The sequence below is a fragment of the Cyanistes caeruleus genome, chromosome 28 (genome assembly GCF_971803275.1).
Source record: "Cyanistes caeruleus chromosome 28, bCyaCae1.hap1.1, whole genome shotgun sequence".
NCBI classification, from domain to species: Eukaryota; Metazoa; Chordata; class Aves; order Passeriformes; family Paridae; genus Cyanistes; species Cyanistes caeruleus.
This window is the reverse complement of record NC_141728.1, coordinates 2248209-2274859: the sequence shown is the minus strand read 5'-3', so window position 1 is coordinate 2274859 and position 26651 is coordinate 2248209. Positions and strand designations below refer to the sequence as shown.

At 47.9% G+C, this 26651-nt stretch overlaps 2 protein-coding genes and 1 long non-coding RNA gene across 24 annotated transcripts in view; 2 read left to right on the top strand and 1 right to left on the bottom strand.

Moving 5' to 3' along the window:
• The window catches only part of LOC147649026 (uncharacterized), a 519865-nt gene that overhangs the window by 278374 nt on the left and 214840 nt on the right, over positions 1–26651 (top strand). The gene's annotated exons all lie outside the window — the stretch shown is intronic.
• On the bottom strand, positions 1370–5233 carry LOC147649032 (uncharacterized). Its single transcript, XR_015279674.1, has 5 exons — positions 5151–5233; positions 3957–4035; positions 1821–1925; positions 1633–1719; positions 1370–1517 (listed from the first exon to the last, which is right to left on the bottom strand). It is a non-coding gene; the product is annotated as an uncharacterized LOC147649032 (long non-coding RNA).
• Positions 4678–23702, top strand: LOC111922415 (olfactory receptor 14J1-like). 22 transcript variants are annotated; one of them, XM_086865068.1, is made up of 6 exons: positions 4678–4932; positions 6327–6420; positions 15853–15946; positions 18400–18603; positions 21991–22210; positions 22338–23702. In XM_086865068.1, the coding sequence occupies exon 6, from the start codon at positions 22361–22363 to the stop codon at positions 23291–23293; it is 933 nt and encodes a 310-aa protein (XP_086721194.1). In that variant the 5' UTR covers positions 4678–4932; positions 6327–6420; positions 15853–15946; positions 18400–18603; positions 21991–22210; positions 22338–22360; the 3' UTR covers positions 23294–23702. The 22 variants fall into 22 exon arrangements, with proteins under 22 accessions (XP_086721194.1, XP_086721191.1, XP_086721182.1 ...); XM_086865065.1 differs by having other exon boundaries at positions 21988–22210; XM_086865056.1 differs by having other exon boundaries at positions 16987–18603; positions 21988–22210.

Below are 26651 nucleotides of genomic sequence, written 5' to 3'. Positions count from 1 at the left end.
GAGGCAGAAGTAGAAGCTATAAAGGGACTGGGAGCCACTCTTAAGGAAGGAAAATGGACTCTTCCTGATGGTAGGAATATGATACCAAAGTCTCTGGCCCAACAGATCCCTGACAACTTACATCGACAAACTCACTGGGGAACAAGAGCACTTTGTGATCAATTCCTAAAATTTGATGGGTGTATTGGAATATTTGAGATTGGAAAACAAGTTACCCCGAGATGTATAACTTGCCAAAAAGTAAATAAAAGGGCGCTAAGGAGTCGTTTTCTGGAGGCCCTCAGACGGCCTACAGGCCTTTTGAAAAGATTCAAGTGGATTTTACTGAACTACCCAGAATGGGCCAATGGAAATATTTATTAGTTATAGTAGATCAATTAACTCAGTGGGTGGAAGCGTATCCTGCAGCTCAAGCTACAGCTCAAACAGTAGCAGAAATTTTGTTGGAACATATTATCCCAAGATTTGGATTAGTACAAGTTATTGATTCAGATCAGGGTACTCACTTCACTTCAGGGGTAATCAAAAGTTTAAGTCAGGCATTAGGAATTACTTGGGAATATCACACCCCGGGGCATCCTGAGAGCTCAGGACGAGTTGAAAGGATGAATCAAACTATAAAACAGCAACTGACTAAAAATTACAGAAACCAAATTGCTGTGAACCAGGTGTCTTCCTTTATCTCTGTTAAATATTAGAACCAAGCCCCACTCTGAAACAGGGATTTCACCGTATGAGATGTTATATGGATTGCCTTATCCCCAAGGCATGATGATGAATCCTTCACTAGTCGGGGACAAAACCATCCAGGGATATATTACAACCATTGCCAGAAATTTGAGAGAGTTGAGAGAAAAAGGCATTTTAGCTCAGACAATTCCCCTCAACTTCCCAATACATTCTATTCAACCAGGACAATATGTGTTGATAAAATGCTGGAAAGGGGAAAGTCTAGAACCTCGGTGGGAAGGACCATTTCTTGTTCTTTAACCACAGAAACCGCAGTTTGAACAGCAGAAAAAGGCTGGACTCATGATTCATGGGTAAAAGGACCTATACCAAATAAAAACTGGAAAATTATTTTGACACCAGGAGACCTAAAAGGAAAATTGAAAAAGAGTTAAAACAAATGGAATCATTTTACTAAAGTCTGAAAAGAAAACAGCCTAAAATGAACTTGTAACTGATCAACACATGGCTGAGGAGAGTGCTGGGTGCCCATAGGCCAAAGGTCACATGAAAAATCGTTTTTGACTCTGGATTTCACGTAATCCTGCAATACGCTCAGTGTGCCATCCACATGTAGAAAGAATAACACCACCCCAGGATATCCAAGATACCCTTAGTGCAGAAAGATCAGAAACTGTCATCCCACAGAAAGTGGTTTCTTTATTTCAACAGGGTTGTAGCAAACAGGGTCATTTGTGTGCCCCTTCCTGTATAGCAAAATGTGAGCGGTGTGAAGCGATAAGAATTAAAAGGATAAGACAACGACATCGGTATAGGACAGCTGGACCCTGGGACCAAGGAGATGGAGCTTTTGTAATCAATTGTATACAATGTTTTAGCAGGGTGGAGAGGGACTTCAGACTGGGCAATTGGGCTTCAGCACAAGTTAGCATTAACACTCACCTGCAGCAATTTAGAATAGAAGATCAAGCACAAAGAGCATTTGTTTATTTAGCTTACTGCTCAGAATGAATGGTGGCTTTAAGGACACTGCAAGAGCAACAGAGAGTAATACAATGTGATGTGGACACAATAAGATTTCTTCTGATAATTAATCAGTAAAGAGTTTGTGCTTTATGGTTGCAACTAACTTTAATCCATTAGAGAAAAGAGGCATTCTGGATTGGCTGCTGACAGGAACTACATTAAATCCGGGAGAACAACGCAGGTGGGAAAGAATCCGACGCTTTTTGGATCTGTGGGAACAACCGAGACGTGTTGAAAATATTTTAACACTCCCTCAGAGAATAACATTAATAGATTTTGTCAGTGAATTACAACTCCATAGGAAGAAACTAGTAACATCTATTACCAAAAAGGTACAAGAACAAATAACACTATGGAGTTGTACTAAGCACGGTTTAGAGTGTTGCCCATGGATTCCTGTTGTTTGTAATAATTGCCTTGATTCATGGTGGAGAGCAACCAGAGTAAATGAAAGAGAAAGACAATTGATATGCTCAGCTTGTTTACATCGTGTGCTTCATCAGTTAACTTTGGGAAAGTGTTTTAGTGATTTTTTAGGAATATCTTTGAGACACAAGGATGGATCTCTGGATGCAGCTGTTTGATTAATAGAGAATTTGGACCAACGAATCCTTGCTGTATTAGCTTTTGAATGGGTAAAAGAGAGAACAATTCACAATATTATAATCCAGAGCATCATAATTACCAGCTGCTGTGGAGAAGAGATTTGTGTACTGTGCCACAGACACATTTCTGATAAAAACTGGCATCGTGAGTGTGCCTGTTGGTGGTGATGAAGGTGTAACAATCACCCCAGCGTCCAGAAAAGAAGATAACCTGACCAGTTGGGTCATAAATTGAAGTTGGCACATGTCTAGAGCTTTGATAATTTAGTACATTTGGTTTATACAGGTAAGTTTTGGCTTTAAAAGGAAATGAATAAATAGCAGGCTAGCCCAAAGGAAGGGATAAGTCGATGCTGCAAAATCTGTGCCATTCTTGAAACCAACCACTAAAATGGCTCAGGTGAATATGATGAGACCAAAGGTAGCGGTGAGATGGAACGAGTCAATGGCGAGATCCCAGGATTTAAACTTTGCTCCCAAGAGGACTGGCACCTCGGCCCTTGGCTGCAACCCAAGGGGCCCTGAGGAAGGCAGAAAGTTAAAAGTGCTGAGGATTACTTTCACTGTGTTTATGATGATACCTTTGGTGATGGGCCAAAGCTCTAAAGCTGAATGGGAAGCAGCACAAGGGCCAGCCACAAGGAAGCAAACTATGCAGAAACAAAGTATCAGTAATTCCCACCCATGTGACAAATGTAATCAAAGGATCAAAGATAAGATGGAGTCTGTGTTTGTAGCACATTCATATGGTAATGTGGCCTGTTACAGTCACAAGAATTTTCTGGACATCTGTGTTAAAAATAGGAAAATGTATTGGGTAGGAAAAAATCTGGGATTTAATGGACGAGCTCCTTATCCTCATAATGATCAAATCTGTCCTCAATATGAAAAATTCTTCTGTTTTGAGAAAGACAAAAATGAGAATGAGCCAATTATAAATATAGCATTAAAAGAGAAAAAATAAATAGAGAAAAGTGTGAAAAAGATTCCAGAGAAAGAATTAGAAGAATTGAATCAATTGTATAAACAATTAAAAGAACAATATAGCGACTGGGATTTGCCAACTACAACTAAAACCCTTTTTGTAGATTTGATGCAAGAGATTGCTACAGAACTAGGATTATCCAAATGCTGGGTTTGTGGGGGGCTCAGGATGGCTGAGAGGTGGCCATGGAGAGGTGAGAGTTCAGCTCCAGAGCAATTTTTAAAATGGAACCATACTCAAATCTGCGAGACATTAAAACAACCTGGAGGATGGATTTTGAGTCACCAAGTAATTGGGACAGTTTGTATAACTCGAGGAGGAAAGAAATACAATGAAGTGGTAGAATATACCCCTTGTACATCTACCCTAGGAGCAAATTCAGAGAACAATACAAAAACCTGGCAACCAAAAACTCCTGCTGGATACTGGGGAATAATGAAAGAAACTAATTGTCAGTGGGATAACCATATTGATTTGTGTCGGTATAAAAGTCCTGGAGCCAACCCTTACCAGTCCATCAGTAACCTAAAATTTTATTGGGAACAACCAGGTACAACAAGTAACAAAGGGAAAGCCCCTGATGGAATATATTGGATTTGTGGACAAAGAACATAGAGTGAATTACCCCAAAAGTGGAAAGGAACTTGTACCTTAGGAATTATACAGCCCTCCTTCCTTGTTATACCGAGGTCCAGGACTAATATGTTAGGAACACCACTTTACAAAACACTAGAAAGGAATAAAAGGGACTTGAACTTTTGAAACACTGGAAATATTTATTATTTTTTCTTTATAACTAAAATATAATTATTTAATAAAACTATATATATTTTTAATAATTATATTATTCAATGTTTTCACTACCAAATTTTATATTTCCATAAAAGAATTCATAACTGTTAGCAACTAAACAATTATTGCTCATTGGTTCTAAGTAACAAAATTCTCTTCAATAATGAATTGACCACTATTTCTCCCACTTTATGCTAATTAGTCCAATTTTTATTTCTTTGGGGTCTATGGAGACATTTCTGGGGCACATTTGGGGCAGTTTTGGGTCAGGGGAGGGAATTCAGAGAGAACTTCAGGGTCTGGAGGACGCTTGGGGGAGCCGGGTGAGCACTGGGAGGGGCACTTAGGGATTCTGTGGGACGATTCGGGGTCCGGGGCAGCACCTGGGGGTCCAGGGGGACACTTGGAGGTCAGGGATGGGAATCTGGGGGCGCTTCGGGGTCCGGGCGGGCACTTGGGGGGCTCTAACGGGGCTCCCTGGGCCGCGGGGGATGATGGGAGTTGTAGGCGCGGGTATAATACGGTGTAACGGCACCGCGGAGCATCACGGGAGTTCCAGGCACAGCTCCAATGGCTCTCGGTGAGGCGCGGGGCATGACGGGAGATGGAGTCACGGCTGGAATGGCGCTCTATGTGCGCCGCGGAGCGTGATGGGAGCTGTAGTCCCGGAAGTGGCTCGGAAGGGGCCCATGGGGGTCCGGGAAGGCCCTTGGGGGACACTTTTGTGTCCGAGCCGTGGCTGGAGGTCCTCGGGGGGAACGTGTACGGCTCGGGAGCACTTGGAGTGAGCCTCGGGAGCTCCAAGCGGGCTCTTTACGGCGCGGGGCACGGCAGGTATTTTGGGGGAGGGTCGCGGCAGTAATTTTTGTCTCGGGACTGTGTTCTGAGGGGCTCAGAGGCCGCGGGGAATGACAGGAGATGAATTCCCAGAAGTGGCTGTAACGGACATCTGTGGGGTCGGGAGCATTCAGGGGATCCGGGGACGCTTTGGGGGTCCCGAATGGGCGCTGAGGGGGCACTCAGGGATCCTGGAGGGTCTGGGGGACACTTACGGGACAGATGGGGGCGATCCCGGGGTTCTGTGGAGCGCGGGGCATGACGGGAGTGAGAGGCAAAAAGGAAAAATGGCGCCGACTGTCGGCCCCGCCCCCGAGTCCCTGATGCTCGGTGCTGATTGGCTGAGGGCGCTGATTGGCGGGATCTATGGCCAATGGGTGATGGCAGAGGCGGGAACAGCACATTCAACTCTTCCAGTTCCTCCCAATACAGCCCAGTTCATCCCCAGTACAGCCCAGTACAACCCCAGTGCCCCTCTTGGCCCTTCCAGTACAGCCCAATTCATCCCTAGTACAGCCCTGTTCAACCCCAGTGCTCCTCCAGACCCTCCCAATAGAGCCCAGTCCCTCCCAATACACCTGAGTTCATTCCCATTCCTTTCCAGTTCCCCCCAGCGTCATCCATACAACACCCCAGTGTCCCCCAGTTTTCCCCACAGTGTTCCCAGTGTCCCCAGTATGTCCCAGTATCCCCCAGTGTCACGCCCAGTGTGTCCTGGTCTGTCCCAGTATGTCTCAGTGTACCCCCAAGTCCATCCCAACCCACCCTGGTTCCCCCTCAGCATTCCTCATGTTCCCAGCTTGTCCCAGCCCTCCCCAGTATCACTCCCAGTATGTCCCAGTGTCTCCCACAGCATTCCCAGTGTTCCCCAGTATGTCCCAGTTCTCCCCACTGTTTGCAAGGAAACTTGAACTTCTCCCAGTTGCCATGGAACCCAAACCCAGCAGTGGGGTCAGTGCAGTGTCCATGGCCACAGCCCCTTGCAGTGGGCCATGAAATAAATTGGGCAGGACTAGAGGTCCTTTTTAATGCTTTTAATACAAGAATCAGCTTGGGTGGAGGCCCAAGGGGTCGCGCACACCGCCACTGCTCCCAGATTCCACACAGTGAAGGAGGAGGTTGACTTTGCCACACGGCAGAGTCAGAGCTTCCGTCCTCACAGGAGTCTGCAGGAATGCTCGTCTTCTTCGGCTCAGAGTCTGGGATGTCACCCTGGTCGAGTTCCCCCTTGGTGCTGTCAGCTTTTGGGAGGAAGTCAGGGGCCTCCTCTGGGTCTTCCTCATTCGGTGGTGCTGTCTTGATTTCTTCTTTTTAGTGTGGCTCGTTGTTTCCGGAGTCTTATTAGTCTGTGTGCATCCTGTGTGTCTCTGGTCTCTCTCATTTACGTCCAGGCCCTTGTGTCATCCTCCTCCTCAGGGCTGGGGACGCCATTCTGGGGAGCAGTGGCGGTGATCTCCCGACGGGACAGGGACATGACAGCAAAGGGTAAGTACAGCTAATACATAACAAGAAAAGAGTTAATAACCTGAACTTGGGATAAACAATGAAACAATTGAACTGGTTTACAACAAAGCGCTAACCAAGGTTTAACACTTGCATCTGGGTTCTCAAAATTGTTTCTTACAATACCCCCCCTCTTAGGTTTTGATCAGACTTGAATCTGCATCAATCTGCAGTCTCTGGCTCTTGCAAATGTAATTTTGCAACTTCTGATATTTGTTATAGATTTCTTTTGCACTTTCATGGTCTTCTATTTTCTATTAATAGATTTCTATTGCGCTTCATGGCGTTCTATTTTCATAATTTTCTGTTGGGCCAGTAGTGGGGTTACTGCTCCTTGGGCTGAGACACTTATTTGAGTTATATAGGTAATTATTCAAACCAGACAAGGGAGTATACATGGTAAGAATGTCAATCCTGCTAATGCACATACCGTAATAAATGCTGCTTTTTTCCACCATTGCCCTTTCATTGACCAGAACTCATCCCACCAACTGGTGTTTATTAAAGGTGTCCACTCTTGTGTTCCCACATATGCTATTTTACGAATTTCCTTTGAAATATTTCTGATCACTTCACTTTTGTCATTTATTTCTAGGCAGCACTCTGAAAAATTAAATTTCCCGCAGATTCCTCCCTCGTCTGCCAATAAGTAATCTCCAGCCAGCCTAATTTGGTGTATGACTGACCTTGTTTGGGATAATTGATCACTGATGTGATCAAGGGCGATGTTGGTTTGATTGGATATTATTTCTAGTACTGCTTGAAGTCGAATGATGCAATTTAACATATAAATTGGGGTGCAGTATCCCCAGGACCCATCTTGGGCCCAAGTAGCTGGCCCATACATTTTAATTATTTCTTCAGGGGTCTGTATCTTTCCCTTCCATTTTTGGTCACCCCTACTTCAATAGTATCTCTTTTTCTTCTCTGGGATTTCCTCAAATCATCATATATAGGTATTCCTAAGGTGGATCCAGCTTCTTTCAGGAGCAGGAAGAAAGAAGGTTTAACAACCCCTATTGTGCAGCTCCCTGCCCAATCTTCAGGTAATTTGGTATATGCTTTGTCACCACAAATCCAAAATAGATTCTCAGGGACTTCCCAGAAGTTGTTGCTTGTTGTAAATGGAAATTCCCAATACTTAGACATTTCCCTTATTCCCCAAAAGGGGTTTATTCCATTCTCAGCACAATCATGCAACCCATAATCCTCATGATAAATACATCCCTTCTCCTTCTTTCCAATGGACCAATACCTGTTTGGTTCTCAGGGGACCCATTTAGTGTTTGTATCTTTAATTATTAAATACCTTTTGCACACCATCTTTCCAGCTGGGGTCTTACACATTTTTCCTTTTCTTGTAATGAATTCTTCCCCAATTATTTTTGACTTTAGGTTCCATTGTTCCTTCCCCCTTGTTTTTACAATCCCTGATTCTTGTTTGGTCTGTTTCCAATTCAGGATTTCTAAGGGGCTTAGACTGGTCCCTTCCCAGGGCCAAATTTCTGACATTTGAGTGCTCCCACACACCCAACAGTCTTTTAGATTTAATTCTTTGCTGATTCTTTCTACTAGGTCAATAAACAAATTCTTCCTAGTAGATATTTCTAAATTGTCTTTAAGTTCATCTCTTACTTTTATCTGTTTTACTAGGTTTTTTTGATTAGTTTCTCACTCAAAGCAGAGCCAGGTATCTCCAGCAGGGCATTCTCCAAGTAAACGTTGCCTATAAGAGGCAGTATTTTGGGCCATCCAATAAACTTTTCCCTCTTCCTGACAGGTAGTCAGCTGAGAAGGATCTATGCAGCTCGGGTTTATGTCAGTGTGGACCCTTAGCAGTGACACCAAGTCTTCCCCATCATACAGGAGATGATAACATTTGGTGCAGGGGCTTGCCCCATTACTCATGGTGCTTCCAAAGAGCATAAAAATCACATATCCTCCTAGGAGTCTGGTATGGGCCATCACCTTGATCAGTCCACCCAGTCTTGCCTCCTAGTAACAGGGAGACTGTAAGGTCCTGGGTCTTTGTTTGAGCTAACTCCTTCTCTATTTCCCTGTCAATTTGGAATAGCTTAGGAAATGCCTCGGAGGAGATTTTGGAGATCTTGTTCTGAGAACCCTTTTTACACCTTCTCTAAACTCACACTATAGCAAAACCTTTTCAGTAATTCTTACAACTCGCTTACAAGCTTATAATATTACAAAACCATTCTAACAACAATATGGTAAAACTGTTTTAACAACTGCTACAAACTGTTTCACTTAACTGTTGTTCCCAGTTTGTATCACTGTCTAGTATCAATCTGTCTTTAGGTTTCTTTTTGAGAGTGAATCTGAGTATTTCAGGTTGCCTGACTACAACCCACTCTGGAGAACTTGTAGAAGTTGCAGTTGAGTCCAGACTTCCTTCTGGAGGAGGGACTGGTCCTTTCACTCTGATTACGTGGGTCCAACCTTTTTCCAGGGTCCTCACCGACATATGGGTTGTGAGAAGTACTTGGAATGGTCCTTCAAATGTTGGAGTTAATGGTTTTTTATTCCAGGACTTTATCAATACCCAATCCCCAGAGTTAATGTTAATGTACATTGGTGTCTAGAGGTGAGGTTTGGGGAAGGTATCCCTTTTTTCTGAGATTTTCTGGGGTCTTACTTATAGTCCTCAAATATCTCTGGACTGCATCCTCTCCCTCGAGGTAATCTCCAGTGCTCTAGGGTGTTAATAAGAAGGGGAACCTGAACATCATTTCATAGGGGGATACCCACAAGTCAGACCAAGGCCTTGTTCATACACACAACAAGGCAAGAGGTAAACATTTAAACCAATTGAGTTTTGTTTCCTCAATCAATTTTGTTAGTACATTTTTAAGAGTCTTATTCATTCTTTTGACTCTTCCTGAACTTTGGGGATGCCATGGAGTATGTAGCCTCCATTTTATACCTAATGCTTTGATGATTTGATGTAATGACTGTGCCACAAAGTGTGGACCTCGGTCTGAATCCATATTATTCACTAACCCGTATTGGGGAATTACTTCCTCTAAAATTATCTTCGAGACCATTTGGGCTGTCTCGTTTCTTGTTGGAAAGGCTTCCACCCAATGTGTGAGGTGTCTACTATCACCAGCAGATACTTGTATCCCTGCACAGGGGGCATGTCGATGAAATCTACTTGAATATTTTGAAAAGGTCTTAGAGCCAATTCTCTACCCCCTGCTGTAGTCTTTTTCATTGCTTTATGATTCACCTTCTGACACACCATGCAGCCCTGGGTGACTCCTTTGGCTGGGTTATATACCCCAATACATAGGTGGTCTTTTAAAAAGTGATCACATAATCCTTGAATTCCCCAATGGGTGAGTTCGTGCCACTCAGTCAGAACTCTCCGGGCTAAGGCTTTGTTCAAGTATTTGCGCCCATCAGGGGTTAACCATTCCCCATGCTCTCCTGGATGTAACCCCAGTTCCTTTATGTGTTTCAGTTCTTCCTCACTAAAGTTCAGCTCCTTTTCTTCTTCTATTTTGTTTGGAGTTTCTTTTAATGCTAACACTTTTACTGGATCTCCTGAGTCTAAAGCTGCCTTCTTTGCTTCCTGCTCAGCTAACTGGTTTCCTGTTGCTTCTATGGTGTTTCCCTTTTGGTGCCCTTTTATATGTACTATAGCTATTTCTGCTGGTTTCATCAAGGAGTCTAGAACTTGCTTCACTAATTCCTCATTAATTAAGTTTTTTCCTTTTGAATATAGGAATCCCTGACCTTCCCAAATCTTCCCAAAAGTATGTACAATCCCAAACGCATACTTTGAGTCTGTGTCAATAGTTCCTTGGCCTCCTTCCAGCAAGTCTAATCCTCTTTTCAGGGTGTACAGTTCACAACATTGGGCTGACCAACTAGAAGGTAGTTTTCCCCTTTCCTCTACTTGCATCTGGTTTCCATTTATCATGGCATTCCCTGAGACCCTTTTCCCATCTATCACTCTGGAATAACCATCTGTAAACAATCTTTCTCCATAGGGCAAGGGAATATCCTCCAGATCTTCCCTCACCTTAGTTTGGTAGTCTATCAACTCAAGACAATCATGTTCTGGTTCTTTAAGTGGTGTTCCACTCGGAAATTGTGCTGGGTTCTGGCAGTTAGAGGGGACTAGTTCCAAATTTTCAAATTTCTATTAGAATAATTTCATATTTTAGCAGTCTTGAATCGGTTAACCACTGTGGGGCTTTTTGGCTCAACACAGTTTTAAGGTCATGGGGAGTCAGCTTCTGGGCTTCTTCAATTAGGATAGCTGCTGCTGCAATGGCTTGTAAGCATGTTGGCCATCCCTTTGCTACTGGGTCTAATAATTTGGAGAGATAAGCTGCAGGTTTTTTAAATCCCCCCCACTCTTGTGTCAAGACTCCGTAAGCCACTCCCCCTTCGATGTTCACGAACAATTTAAACTCCTTTCTTAGCTCCGGTAAACTCAAAACTGGGGCAGAGGATAATTTTTCCTTCAACCTCTTTAGCTGTTCTTTGTCTTCCTCTGTCCAACTTACAGGTTCAGAGCTCACTAATTTTTCATAAAGAAATTTGACACTCTGTGTATATTCATCGATCCACAACCTGCAATATCCAATCAGACCTAACAATTTTCTTAGGTCTCTCTTTGTTTTTGGGGCTGGTATTGCTAATATGCCAGAAATCCTTTCTGGGCTTCATTTCTTATATCCCTTTCCAATTATATGTCCCAGATAGGTGACCTCTGCTTCTACAAATTGTAATTTCTTCTGGGACCTTTTTCTCCCAAAAAATTTAATAACTGAATACTGGTATTCCTAACTTTTTCTCACTCTTCCCCTGAAATTAGTATATCATCTACATACTGTAGTATTTGGACACTTTTTTCACTAATAAATTGCTCTAGGAGTTTTTCTAAAGCCTGCCCAAAAAGGTTGGGGGAGTCTGTGAACCCTTGCAGAAGGTGGGTCCACCTCAACTCTTGTTTTCTTTTCTTGTCCGGATCTTCCCACTCGAACACAAACCAGTCTCGACGTGACTCAGCGGGGGCAAGCCCAAAAAGCACTTTTAGGTCAATTGTTGTGAACCACGCGTGTTCGGTGGGGATTTGGCTAAGGAGCGTGTAGGGATTAGGTACCACCGGGTATCTGGAAATGGTTCTCTTATTGATCTCTCTTAAATCCTGAACTAATCCGTATTTCCCTCTGCCTTTTTGACTGCTCAAATGGGGGTGCTGTGTGGGGACATACATGTTCCTAATACTCCCTTTGCTAATAACTGCTCGATACCTGGAGCTAAGCCCTTTTTATTTTCTGGAGAAATGGGGTATTGTTTAATTCTGATTGGAGGGGTATCCTTTTGTATTTCAGTTTTTATTGGTGGAATATTTAAATATCCATATTTACCCTCTTCAGCCCACACTTTCGGATTGATTTTTTCTATGTCACCTTGAGTTAACTTCATTATTTTCACTACCATTTTCCCACCCTGTGGAATAATTCCTACTCCTAGCTGAACCTGTAGGTCTCTTCCCAGTAGATTATTCTCTAGGTTGGGTAGATAGATAAAATCTGCCCAGCATTGCTTAAAATTACCTTTTATTTCAAAATTCTCAATCACTGAATCTTTAAACGGCTTCCCTTCTGCACCTAGCACCTCACATACTCTTTTCCAGTAGAGACTCCTAATGGTAATTTGTTAATTGTTGATTTGTCTGCACCTGTATCTACAAGGAATTCAAATTTCTTGCTTTGGGGACCCACCTCAAAGTTTACTATGGGCTCTTCTTGATGGTTTGTTGGGTCCCTCATCACAGAGAGTCCTTGACACCCCTAATCATCTCCTCTTAAAATCTTTTCTGAGGTATCTTGCTCCCTTGCACTCACTCCATCAGTATGCATCTTCTTACAGTTCCTCCTTACATGACCTGTTTCCCCACAATAATAACACTTTCTATTGTCCAGAGTTGTTCTTTCTAACCCATCCACCTCCTTGCTCCCTTTAGGTGTTCCTTGTCCGCTCCCTTTTGGCTTGCTTGCCAGGCTTGGTTTATCTGCCCCCACACTTTCTCCTGCTACTGCCACCATGATTCTTGCCTTTGCTTTCGTTTTCTCCTCTTTCCTTTTTAAATAAACTTTTAGAGCTTCTTTTAATAGGTCATTTATACTTTTTTCTTGCCAATCTTCTAATTTTTCTAATTTCCTCCTAATATCTGGCCATGATTTCATTACAAATTGAACTTTTAAAAGCACTTGGCCTTCTAAGCTGTCAGGGTCAATATTGGAGTAAAATTGAAAGTTCCATTTTAGTCTGTATAGCCAAGTTGCCGGAGACTCATCTTTTTCCTGGGTGCCATCAAACCCCAGTTTGGTATTACTACCCCAGGGGACAGACTCTCCTATTCCTCTGATTATTAAGAATCTGTAATCCTCCATACTTCTCTGGCCCTCTTCCCAATTAGGGTCCCATCCGGGGTCTGCTATAGGCACTTTATGATCTCCTGGTGGTCCTACTCTATTCTCCCTTTCCCAGATTTTTATTGCTGCAGCTCGAATTAATCTGACTTCCTCTGGGGAAAGTCGTATGTGAAGGATAGAGTTCATCTCTTTCGAGGTGTAAACATTGGGTCCTAGAAATTGATCAGCCTGGTGGGATATGCCTACTGGATCTTCCCCTAGATTACCTAGGTCTTTCTTAAAACTTCTAACTTCAGATGCTGTCAAGGGGCCATTCACAAATCCTACTCCCCCAGGCACCCCATGCATTGGAACTTCCTTTAAAGGGAATAATTTCTCTACTTGTGATGTTTTTGACCTGGTGTGACAGTAAGGCCCCTCTACCAGGTTTTTTGTCTGCTCAGCAACAGCGGGTATGGGGTCAGGTGTTGTGCCAGAGCTGGGGGAAGAGAGGCTCATTCCCCAGCTGGGAGGAGGTAATGGTACTGTGGTAGAGGAAGGAGAACAGGCTGAACCCAGGGCTGGAAGATGAGGAGGAGAAGATTGGTCAGTGTTTAAGAGAGGGTTCAGGAAAGCAGTACCAGAAACGGGTAAAGCAGGGTTTGCGATGGGCAGCGTTTGAGTAGAGGCAACAGGGCTCAGAGTAGTAGGAGCAGAGTTTGGGGGAGGCCAGGAAGTGGTATCTGGACCTTGATCTCTTTTGGGAGCAATTAGAGAATGGGGTACAGTTGGAGATAAAGCTGGAGGTAAGGTAGGATAGGCGGGAGGAGGAGCTGGGTGGACTACAGGAGGAGGAGGTAAATGATCGAGGGCATCCCATTCCTTACTATTGTTATCTTTCCCTTTTTTTCTCTCCCTTTCTTGGTCTTCTCCTTTCTTTAGTTTACAAATTTTTGTTTTTTCTTCATTTTCAGCATTTCTTAACCAACACTCAGCATAAATTAACTGCTCGGGGTCTAGCCCATCACTTGTTCTTGGATACTGAGTTAACTGGGTGCACATCTATAGATCTTTTGTCCTGCACCATGGCCAGCCTCCTTGTATATTTAGCTTGGGCCAGACCTCCAGACTATAATGTATCATTTTAATCTTATCAAGAGTTTTTGTAAATTCACAACTCTGCCATTGATCTAATAGCTGCCCAAGAGGGCTGCTAGGGGAAATATTCTTCACTTTCTGTCTTCTCCCTCCTTTGGACGTTGCCCTCTTACTATAACACTTCTCCATTTCTTTTCACACCTAACTTTTCACACCTCTACTTAAACAGAAAATTACAAACTGGTAACTCAACCATCGGGCCTTTCCCTAAAATTTTAAGGTGTCCCTACGAAACAGGAAATTACAGACGGGCAACCCAATAATTAAACAACCCAACTCATCTGTCCCTTTTCAACTTAAAATTAAATTATTGACACCAATTTTCCTTAACTGAATCTCTCACACTTCTCCTCCTAAACTGGAGCAGGTGTGCTCCTCCGATCCAAGACTGGAGCAGGCGTGCCACTCCGATCCTGGGGTGCAATCCTAGTGGTTACCCCCCTAGACCCCCGCCTGTGCCCGAAGCACTCCTCTGATGCTGACAGGGCCCTTAGCACTGTACTCCTAAGACCTCCCCTGTCTGCTTCCCACCGGGCTCAACCTCCCCTAGTCAGGAGCGAGACTGTCTTAGTTTTTAGTACCGTGACCGACTTACTTTTTTCCGTGAGGAAAGCAGTACCTGAAGACTCCCCTGACTTTCCCTAGCCTTCCACTGCCCATGCAGCTTGGCCACCCCTCCCTGGCGGAATGGTCTTGGCTAAGAGAAGTGTGTGTGTGTGTGTGTGTGTGTGTGTGAGTGTGTGTGTGTGTGAGTGTGTGTGTGTGTGTGTATATGTCTGTGTGTGTGTGAAGTTGCTGCCTTGCCCCAACGCCGCAGACTCCCCACCCCGGTACTCTCTGGACCTCTGCCAGTGGGTTTACGCCCCAGCCTAGAGCGGTCACAGCGACACAGCCCCTCGCGGGACGTCTGGCCCGGCCCTGGGGAATGGGGCCTTTATGGGCTCTTGGTGCCAGCAGTGCCACGGGGCACTCTGTACTCTTGGCATGTGCCACTCTCTCCTGTGTCTCAGCCCTCAGGATGCCCAAAGCTAGCTAGAGTGTTTGGCACTAACACGGGGGCCTACCCTTTTGCGTGTGCCACACACACACCTATCTTCCTCTGCACGCCCAGGGTGGGGTCCCTCCTTACCCCTTAGGAGGCGCCTCAATCACTCCTTTTGGATCTTTCACTTCCCCCCTTTCCCAGCTGGCCCCCTCGCGGGAGTCTGGAAGTGCAGTACTAGGGGTCCACACTCGCTTTCGGGGTCCGAGCTGCCGGCCCCCGTCTCACTCTCACACTCACTCGCTCGCCCCCTTACTCCCGCCACCAGCTTTTACTCACTTGTCCGGTGCTACTCCACGTCGATTTCCCAGGCTGTTCTTCTTCCACCCAGTCAATAGCCGGTTGTCCCGAGAGGTCCAGCGAGGCAGGCGGCCGTCCTGTCCCCAGTGTCCTCTTCTGGTGTGGATATCCCAGACGAGCCCCCAGCTGAAATAAATTGGGCAGGACTAGAGGTCCTTTCTAATGCCTTTATTCCAAGAATCAGCTTGGGTGGGGGCCCGAGGGGTCACACACACTGCCACTGCTCCCAGATTTCACGCAGAGGAGGAGGTTGACTTTGCCACACAGCAGAGTCAGAGCTTCCGTCCTCACAGGAGTCTGCAGGAATGCTCGTCTTCTTCGGCTCAGAGTCTGGGATGTCACCCTGGTCGAGTTCCCCCTTGGTGCTGTCAGCTTTTGGGAGGAAGTCAGGGGCCTCCTCTGGGTCTTCCTCGTTCGCTGGTGCTGTCTTGATTTCTTCTTTTTAGTGTGGCTCGTTGTTTCCGGAGTCTTATTAGTCTGTGTGCATCCTGTGTGTCTCTGGTCTCTCTCATTTACGTCCAGGCCCTTGTGTCATCCTCCTCCTCAGGGCTGGGGACGCCATTCTGGGGAGCAGTGGCGGTGATCTCCCGACGGGACAGGGACATGACAGCAAAGGGTAAGTACAGCTAATACATAACAAGAAAAGAGTTAATAACCTGAACTTGGGATAAACAACGAAACAATTGAACTGGATTACAACAAAGCGCTAACCAAGGTTTAACACTTGCATCCGGGTTCTCAAAATTGTTTCTTACAGCCCAGTGCAGGTTGGGATGATGATCCACCCTCACAGCTGGCCCAGGGCAGGTCTGGAGTGCTTTTGGTGGCACCTTGGGCTGGCACACACTTGAGGAGTGGGTCTGTTTTCAACAATGAAACTTGGGAGTTTTAGACTATGTAAAACAAAAAAAGAAAAAAAAGAAAAGAAAAAGGAAAATGCCCTCTTTGCCTGAGTGCAGGCAGCTCTCCAAGCAAAGCAGGTCCCAGGTGAGGGAGGGCATAGAGGATGGGATTGAGGAATGTGGAGCAATGTTGTCCACACTGGCTCACACCTCAAGGCACAGCTCCTCTGAGCAGGCCAGACCTCCTGAGGAGAGACCCTGGGTCAATATCAATCACAGAATGCTGCAATCTCCTCTGCTCCAAAGAGAGCAGAAATAAAATACATCCTTTATAACAGGAATGTGCATTTCTTAGAAGCTCTTTTTAATATTTCTCCATAACTTTAGTGGGAAAACTTCCAAATGAGCTGCACTGGAGCAGAGGGAAATCAAGGCACAGCCATGGTTTGTCAGATTTGCACAGGGCTGCTCTGAGTCCCAGGGGCTGGATGGGGGAAATGGTGGGGTGGGGGTAGGGACAAAGTCTGATTAATCATCAGTCATAAGGGGTGTTTATTTTCAGATCTATTCAGACTGTATGAGGGGGTGCTGGGGATTAATATCAATTGGGGATTAGAAACAGAAAAAGAAAACTGAACAGGACCAAACAATTATATCTCAATTGTTTTCAATACAGTAGATTTACTTTGAATACGCTTCTGAAATTTGTCTAATTAACCACGGAAGAACTGACGACTTGAATTTTTCCCAAGGGCTTGTTTTGTTTGGGTGATTTGAACAAATGTTAATGAGCCTTTGTCACTGAATTTCTCAGCTGAAGCGCTCAAGAAAGAAGAGGCCTGTGGAAAAGTAAAATTCATCAGCAACCTCCAAGTGGCTGAGGATCCATCCTCGTGAGAGCAGGAATGACCAGCAATGGGCACAGCTTTGTGGCTGCCCCAGCTTTGGGATGGGCCCTGGGCCTGGAGCAGGAGCAGCTCTTGAGGGCCCCAGGGCCGGGGCTGTGGTGCTGGCCTGGGCAGATGGGATGGCAGGAGGGGCTGCAGAGCTGCCAGGATCTCCTGGAGAGGGGAGCAGGGCACCCAGGGAGCCTCCTTTTCCTTTGGCCAGGCACTTTCCCCCATGGCTGGGGCTGAGGCCTCTCTGAGCTGCAGCTGCTGCTGTGCCCTGCAGAGGGGCTGAGGCCGTGGGGCAGTGCCCAGAGCAGCCTGCCCTGAGCAGAGCTGTGGGGCCAGAGCCGGCTGGGCTGTGCTGGGGAGAGGCCCTGGCTGCTGCCGAGAGCTCAGGGCAGCTGGGACAGCTTGGAGGGAGCTGGGCTGGGCTCAGAGAGCCTGCCAGAGAAACCAGCAGTGTCCATCTCAGCCTGTGTGAGCGTGAGGGACAGGACTCAGCCCAAGCCTTGTGGGGCAGGGCCAGCGCCTACAGGGCAAGGGATTGAAAACAGGCAAGTGGCTGAGAGAGGAGGCTGCTCTGTGCCCTTGGTGGCACGAGCAGAGCAGGGAGGGGGCCCAGGACATTTGTCACTGCCGGGCTCTGTCCCCAGGTGCTGCCAGCCCTGGCTGCTGAGCCCAGGTTTGGCCTGGGCTGAGTTTGGCTGTGGCCCAGCTCCATCCTCCTGCAGGGCTCAGGGCCTGTTGGTGGCCATGGCCAGCCCTGCCCGGCCTCTGTGCTGGCCCAGAGCCCGGCAGAGCCCGGGGCAGGGCTGTGTGTGCAGGCCCACAGGTGCCACGGGCTCTGCAGGAGCTGGGAGAGGCTGCCCAGCAGGGAGGCCATGGGGCACAGAGCCCCAGGGCTGCTGTGGGCACCATGGCACAGGGGCCGTGCCCACCCGCAATGCTCCTGCCCTGGGCTGGGCCTGCCCAGGGGCTGGGCCACCATGGCTGGGCCAGAGGGGCACAAAGGGGCCACGGAGCCGCTGCCGGGGCTGGCAGCAAGGCCAGGCACAGACAAGGAATTGCTGTGCATGGCCTGTGCTGGCCAGGACTGGCTGTGGCAAGGGCAGAGCTCAGCTGTCCTTGGTAGCTGCAGGAAAAGTCCAGAGCCCAAAGAGCCTCCATGGCTGTGCTGGAGACCAAGGCTGCAGGAGGGAAGGCAGGGCTGCTGTGGGATGGGGAGGGCATTGAATTCCAGCAGACACCACAGATGGGAGGCTTAGCAAGGCTTGAAGAGAAGAGAAGCTTCACAAGTCTCCAAGGGGGGATGTTACCAGATGAAAAACCATCTCCAGCTGGTGAGCACACACAGTTCTTGTTCTTCAAAACCCCCTGGCCCATGGAACTGCACCATGCCCATTGTGTAAGAATTGGAAAGCGACCAGCTCCAGTTGTGCCAACTTTTACCAGCTCACCGGGCAGTCAGGTCTGACTCTGACATCACCAAGCACCAGGGACCACCAAAGAGACGCCCAGGACAGAAGAACACAGCTATGAAGGTAAGAGAAAATATATTAATGATTTCAGAGAAATTATTATCATATGTATGTTTATTCTGTGACAGTCAGTGAATATGGATGTAAAATACAGTCCACAAGCAGGAACTTTCCTGTACCCAGCATGCACACCTTTGGGAAGAGCTATTCCCCCTTGTGCATCTGGCTGAATAAAGAATGCTGCTTCTTACTGCTCCCTTGCTGTGAAGCAGTTTCTTTTATTTTTTCCCATTTTTGGTAGCAGAGTCACAATGGACCCTCGGTTCCATGATGCCCCATAGTGTCACCATGGTCTCCTTGGTTCTGCAGTGTCACCATGGGCCCTTTGTTCCATGAGGTTCTGCAGTAGAACATGGTCACCTTGGTTCCGTGCGGTTCCATGGTGTCACCATGGGCCAGGGTTCCACAAGGCCTTGCTGTGTCAGAAGGGCCCCTTGGTTCCAAGAGGTTCCTCAGTGTCACCATGGACCATTGGTTCAATGTGGCCCCAATGTGCCAAAATGGATTTTGGTTCCGTGGGGTTCTGCTGTGTCAAAATGCACCCTTTGTTCCATGAGTTTGCCCAGTGTCACAGCTGACTCCTTGGTTCTGTGAGGCCCCACCATCAGCAAGTCTCTGAAACATCAGAGTAAGTCTTCTTAACACAGATTTGGTGTTTAAGAGGGCATCATTTATTCAGGCCTGAGGTCTAGCATGGGATAACTCCTAACCTGACATGGACATGTGATTCTCCAGTGTGTTGCTTTTATACAGTGGCTAAATGCATATTAAAATTTACCCACTTCCATAAAACCACACCCTGAGTTCCCAGATTCAGTCCTTGTTTTTCCCATCACTGCACCCTTGAGCCAGATGTCTTCTTCTTGTCTCCCGACCATCCTTGCTGGGAAGGCAGGCCCTGCATGCCTTGTTCCTGTGCTAGAAGTTCACAGGCACGGTAAAAATTGAGTTAACCCTTTGGGTATCAAGGCCAAGGCTTTGTGTGGCCAGGCAGAGGCAGGCAGGACGCAGAGCTGTCAGCAAAGGAAGGGCCCAGCGAGCTGGGGCAGCCGGGGGATGACGACAGCCTGCAGGGCCAGAGGCGCAGGGCATGGACACCGTAGGGCAGCCTGGGCTGGAGAGGGCACAGGGATGGGCAGCAGCTGCAAGGCCCTGCCAGAAGCAGCTTGTGCAGCCCTTTGGTCATGGCTGCTGGGCCTGGGCCTGAGCCATGAGGAGGAGACAAGTGACCCTGGCAGCCCTGGGGCCTCATTGCCTCCTTGTCCCTGCTCAGCAGCCTGGCAGGGGCCGCCCCATGGTGCTGCCCTTGGCATTGCACATCCCCACATGCCAGTGGCCCGGGAAGAGCCCTGAGCAATGAGGGAGGGACAGCATCTGCCTTGCCAGGGGCTGGGGCTCAGCCCTTGGCCCTTTGCACTCCTGAAACACATCCAGCTTTGCTCAGCACCAGAGACACCTTTCCCTTGCTTGTCCCCAGCTGTCACCAGTGCCTGCAGTGTTCTGCTCTCCCTGGGGACACTTTCCCAGTTGAGTGCCTCAGTGGGACCCATTAAAACCTCACAAAACTTTGGAGATGGATTGTGACTTTGAATTCTTGAGAGGTTTCTTCAGCTCCCTCTGGGGGACTGATGTTCAGGGACTCAGTGCCCAACCCACAAGAGAAGTCCTTGTGCTGTGTCTGTGCTGTTCAGCTGGGCTGGGCTCTGGCACAGAGGCAGCTCCTGGCAAGGGCAGCGCTGCAGAGAGACAGCTCTGGCCAGGAGCAGCTCCTGGGCACAGCCCAGCAGGGCTGGGGCACTGCCTGCAGCCACCCCGGGCACAGCACAGGGCACAGAGAGATGAGAGGCAGCCTGGGCTGGGAGGGTGAATGAGCTCTTGCTAGAGGAGAAATCTTCACAGTGTTTGAAAGAATAATTCTCTGGCTAGAGCAAAGCTAAACTTCCATTCCTGGAGGCTTCTCCTAAGGCTGGCACATCCCATGGTTTCCATGATCATTTGGATGGACTCTCCCAGTTCCTCTGGTGCAGAGCAGGTGGCCACAGGGCAGGCAGGGCAGTTACCTGCAGGCAGCAAGGGCAGGCAGCAGGAGTGAGGAAGAGGTTCAAGGTAGCCTGGGGTGGGGGAACAGGAGAGACCCCATCAGGGGAGAAATCTGCACAGCCCCTGGACACGGTGAGTCTCTGGCTGCAGAGCAATGCAGGTGAGTTGCTGGGAGTGTCTGTGACAATGCCAGCACTGACAGGACCTGGCAGGGTGGCTCTCTTGGATGTCCTGGTGTGGAGCAGAAGAAGCTCCAGAGCGGGGCTTCCCTGCTGCTCCCTGAGAGGCACAGGACAGGTCCCTGCACAGGCAGAGCTGTCCCGGGGCCGTGGGGTGGGGATGGACTCTGTGAGCCCTGGCAGGGAGCAGAGCTGGGCACGGGGAGACGCTGCTGGCAGGAACAGCCCCACTCAGCAGAGACACGGGCAGGGAGGGACAGGGAGCTGCTGCCAGAGATGCTGGCCAGGGGGATGTGGGCACCTCCCTGCTGTCCCTGTGCCTCAGACACCTTCCCCCAGCAACTCCTGCCCGGGCTCCTTTCCCAGCCTAAGCAGAGCCCCTGCCCTCAGCCCACGGGGGCTCGGGTGAGCTTTGCCCCTGCAGCAGCCGGAGCCCGGGGAAGGAGAAGCCCCTGATTTCCATCAGTCTCTGTGTCCCTCCTCCCCTGGCAGCAGCATTGTGGCATTTCCCTGCCATCCCCAGGTGCCTGTGTGTCCTTGTTGCCACCAGTGAGTTTGCTGAGGCAGTGCAAGGGTTTGGGGGGGGCAGGTGCCTGTCCAGGCAGGGAGCCTTTGGATGCTGCTGTGGAGATGTGTCTGTGGGAGCAGAGTGCCCAGCTCTCGCCATTCAGGGGCCGTTCAGCTGATTCCCTGGCTGTCCTGCAGGGCTGCAGGGTGCCCTCCAGAAGGGCACAGCTCTCCTGTGGTGTCTCTGGGCTGCCTGGGATCCCTGTGCAGGAGACAGCTCAGTGCTAGGGCCAGGGAAATGCTGCTGGGCAGCTGCAGCTGGGCAGCTGCAATGATCCCTCTGTGCCCCAGCCTGGCAGGAGACAGCTGAGATCCTAAAGAGACACCCTGAGAGAAGGTGAGGGCTCTGTCACTATGCTCTCTGAAGCCAGAGCTCTCTGCTCTCAGCAGTGCCCTGTTTCTCTCAGGGAACTCCTCTGGGTGCCTCTCCTTCAGCTCTAAGCTGCCAGCAAGGAGCAGTGAGAACAGCCCTGATGGGCAGAGCTGCTCTCTTGTCCCTGCACTGAGACCATCCCTGTGCCTCTCACACCCACACCATTTCACCTGCAGTGCATTAGAAATGTCAGGCATTTCAAACACCCACAACCTCTCCTAACTGCAGCAGGTTCAACTGGATGAACGAATACAAGGAATTCCTTCAGCTCAGTTCTTCAGATGAGCAAATTGCCAACAGGAAATCTGAACAGCTTTTTGGTGTATCACGACTTCAGTTAATTGGAGATCAGCCAGTGTTCTCGTTTGCCTCTCACTGCACAAGAAGAAGGAATCCTCCAGAGCCCATTTGTGAGTCCCTGCTCTCAGTGCCTGCAAATCCCAGAGCCCAGGTGAGGGGAATGCAGAGAAATGTTTGTAAAAAGAGAGACCCTGAATGTTAAACTGCTATAAGATAGGCAATATATTTTGCTCATAGAATTGTGGCCTGACTCTGTGCTGTGTTTTCCTCCTCCACAGAAAAAAATTTCCTTAGGCAGCAAATGTCCAACAGCAGCTCCTTCAGCCACTTCCTCCTGCTGGCACTGGCAGACACACGGCAGCTGCAGCTCCTGCACTTCTGCCTCTTCCTGGGCATCTCCCTGGCTGCCCTCCTGGGCAACACCCTCATCATCAGTGCCATAGCCTGCAGCCACCACCTGCACAGCCCCATGTTCTTCTTCCTGCTCAACCTGGCCCTCACTGACCTGGGCTCCATCTACACCACTGTGCCCAAAGCCATGCACAATTCCCTCTGGGACACCAGGACCATCTCCTACTCAGGATGTGCTGCACAGCTGTTTCTGTTTGTCTTTTTCATCTCAGCAGAGTATTTCCTGCTGACCATCATGTGCTACGACCGCTACGTGTCCATCTGCAAACCCCTGCACTACGGGACCCTCCTGGGCAGCAGAGCTTGTGCCCACATGGCAGCAGCTGCCTGGGCCAGTGGCTTTCTCAGTGCTCTGCTGCACACAGCCAATACATTTTCCCTGCCCCTGTGCCAGGGCAATGCCCTGGGCCAGTTCTTCTGTGAAATCCCACACATCCTCAAGCTCTCCTGCTCAAATTCCTACCTCAGGGAACTCAGGCTCATTGTGCTAAGTGCTTTACTATATTTTGGCTGTTTTGTGTTCATTGTTTTCTCCTATGTGCAGATCTTCAGGGCTGTGCTGAGGATCCCCTCTGAGCAGGGACGGCACAAAGCCTTTTCCACCTGCCTCCCTCACCTGGCCGTGCTCTCCCTGTTCCTCAGCACTGCAGTCTTTTCCTACATGAAGCCCCCCTCCATCTCCTCCCCATCCCTGGATCTGGCAGTGTCAGTTCTGTACTCGGTGGTGTCTCCAGCCCTGAACCCCCTCATCTACAGCCTGAGGAACCAGGAGCTCAGGGCTGCCCTGAGAAAATTGATGACTCTGTATTTTCAGAAGTATTAAACTCTCTCTTTTCTGCTGCATAGCCTTTTGAATGTAACTGTTTGGAATCTCAGCCTTAGTTTTCCCTATTTGTGCATTTATTCATCAGTAACTTCGTTTACTGTTGTGTGTTTTACAAATTCTGTAGTATTACTTTTTGTATTTCTACATGAATGTCTACCTTTCTTTAGAAACACAAAGACCTGCAAGAGGTCTGTTCCCTGTGCATTTAAATAAAAACAAGTGCCTGCCCTGACCTGTGTGTTCAGGATCATTCCTCAGCGCTTCTCTGGCTCTGCAGTGAATGATTTTGGGTACCTTAACACCCAAGGGTTCAAGCTTTCCAGGTTAAATGGGCTAACTTAATGCAGTCACTGCTGTGGAAAGTGTTTTATGTTCAACTGGATGTTGTATTAAATGCTTTGCCCAAGTTCCTTGGTTCTCTGTACTTTGCCAGTAAAATTCTGTGTGGTTTTCACCTCTGAGCTCCGTTGGTCAGAGCACGGTGCTGATATCAGCGAGGCTGTGGCTTCAATCCCTGTGTGGGCCATTCACTTGACAGCTGGAATTGCTGGTCCTTGGGGGTCCCTTGCAACTAAGAATAGTCTTTGCCCCTGTGTCCCTTGAGAATATCTGCTGGGGTTTGTCCCGTGCACCAAAGGCAAGTCAAGGAGCCTTTGGTTGCCGCCATCACTGGAGTGCTGTGGGCTGTTGCAGCCCCGCAGGCTCCCAGGGGCCTCTTGTTTGCGTCAGGCCCTGCTGGCTCACGCTGGCCCTTGGTTCCATGAGGATCTGCAGGGTCCCCCAGGTTGATGGCATTTGTCCTTGCTGCCCCTCACATCCCCCTGCCCCAGGAACAGCCCCGAGCCCCCCGTGAGGGACAGGCCCTGCTGTGCCAGGCCTGGGCTCAGGGCTTGGCCTTTCTGCTGCCTCCAGCCAGCCAGGGCTTGCTCAGCATTGCAGTTCCTGCTCACAGCCTTTGGCTCCCTGCAGCCCTGGCCTCCAGGATCTGCTCTCCCCACTCCCTGGGGAGCCTTTGCCACTCCCTGCCCTCACTGGGGCCACTGATGCTCCAAGGGACTTGCACTTTGCCTTTGGACTCCTGGAGCAGCTTCTTCACCCTTCTCTCAGTGCCTGAGGCTCCTGGGCTCAGCCCCAAATCCAGCGTGGGGCTGGTTCAAGTTATAATCATGTCCACACTTTCATTAACATGAGTTAATGACAAGCTCCTGGTTTCATTACTCTCCTATTTGGCCCCAAATTCCTTTTTTTAAGATCTAAACTACCCCTTTAAGATCCAGATTGGCACATTTTGTTGCTCAAACCCCCAGTTTTGGGCCAAACTGTCCCATTTAGGGGCCAAATTCCTCCTTCTGGGTCCGTATTTCCCATCTGGGCACCCAAATTCACCTTTCTTTGGTCCAAATTTCTGGTTTTTGGACCCAGATTTCCCTCTTGGCATCCAAATTTTCTACCTGAATGCTCAATTTCCCCCTTTTCAGGCCCAAATTCTCTTTTTTGAGTCCAAATGTCACACTTGGGTGCCAAAAATGTTCTTTTTTGGCCCCAAATATTTTTTTAATACAAAATCTTATTTTTGGGTCTAAACTAACACTTTTTGTGGCTCAAACCCCCACTTTTGGGCCAAACTGTCCATTTTGGGAGGCAAATTCCCACTTCTGGCTCCAAATTTCCCATCTGGGCACACAAATTCCCCTTTATTGGGACCGAAGTCCCCATTTTTGGCCCCAAATTCTTCTTTTTCAGTCCAAATACCCTACCTGAGCAATCAAATTCCCCATTTTTAGGCCTAAATTCTCTCTTCCTGGCCCAAATGTCCCTATTTCAGGTACAAACTTTCCACCTGAGGACCCAAATTCCTATTTTGGGGGCCCAAAATTCCCTCTTTTGGACACTAACTCCCTTTTATTCTGGCCCCAAATCCCCTTTTTCTTTCTAAATCTTTTTTCTTGCCCCAAATTTCCCCCCTGGCTGCCGTTGGCTCACCTAAGTTGACCTTTTAGCATCAGACTCCTGTTTGTTTTTAATCCAGACTATCATTTTTACATCTAAAGTGCCCTTTTTTGTTGCTGAAACCCCCAGTGTTGGGAGAAACTGTTCCTTTTAGGAGCCAGATCTTCCCTTTTGGGTCCACATTTCCTATCTGGGCACCCAAATTAACCTTTTGTTGTGCTAAAGTTGTTAGAATGTTGTTAAGTTAGTTGATGTTAGTAGTTGATAGCTGGAAATGGATCTTTTCCCCTAGAAATAGGTCCCAAATTCCCCAGTTTTGGTCCAAACTTCCCATTTGGGCACCCAAATTCCTCTTTTTTAGACCAAAACTCTCCCTTTTAACACCAAATTTCGCCTTCTGGGTCCAAATTTCCCATCTGGGCACTCAAATACCTATTTTTTCTCATTTTAATTCCACTTTTTGGGTTCAAATTTCTCACCTGAGTGCCCAAATTCCACCTTTTTTTTCCAAATTACCCCTTTTTGTTCCAAATTATCCCTTTTTGGTCCAAATTTCCCATCTGGGCACACAAATTCTCCCTTTTTATGCCCAAATTCTCCCTTTTTAGATACAAACTCTCCTATTCTGGCCGCAAATCCCCTTTTTCATCCCAAATCTCCCTTTCTTGCCACAGATTTCCCCCCTGGCCACCATTGGCTCACCTGGGTTGATCTTTTAGCATCAGACCCCATTGTTTTAATGCAAACTCTCATTTTTGGGTCTAAACTGCCCCTTTCTGTTGCTCAAACCCCCAGTTTTGGGCCAAACTGTTCCTTTTGGGAGGCAAATTCCCAATTTGGGGTCCACATTTCCCATCTGGGCACCCAAATTCACCTTTTTTTGGTCCAAATTTCCATTTTTTGGACGCAGATTCCCCTTTTGGCATCCAAATTTTCCACCTGAGTGCTCAATTTCCCCCTTTTTAGGCCCAAATTCCCCTTTTTGTGTCCAAATGTCCCACCAGAGTGCCCACAATGTTGTTTTTTGGCCCCAAATTCCCACCTTTGAGCCCAAATTCTCACTTTTTTGACATAATCTCCCATTTTTTCTGGCCCAAACTTCCCTGTTTCATCCCAAATCTCCCGTTCTTGCCCCAGATTTCCCCCTGGCTGCCATTGGCTCACCTGGGTTGACCTTTTAGCATCAGACTCCCATTGTTTTAATCTAAACTCTCATTTTTACATCTAAACTTCCCCTCTTTGTGTCTCAAACCCCAGTTTTGGGCCAAACTGTTCCTCTAAGAGCCAGATTTTCCCTTTTGGGTCCACATTTCCTATCTGGGCACCCAAATTCACCTTTTGTTGTGGTAAAGTTGTTAGAATGTTGTTAAGTTAGTTTCTGTTAGTAGTTGATAGCTTGAAATGA

Excerpts from the sequence above, each read along its gene's own strand:
- LOC111922415 (XM_086865068.1), top strand. The coding sequence starts at position 22,361 with ATGTCCAACAGCAGCTCCTTCAGCCACTTCCTCCTGCTGGCACTGGCA.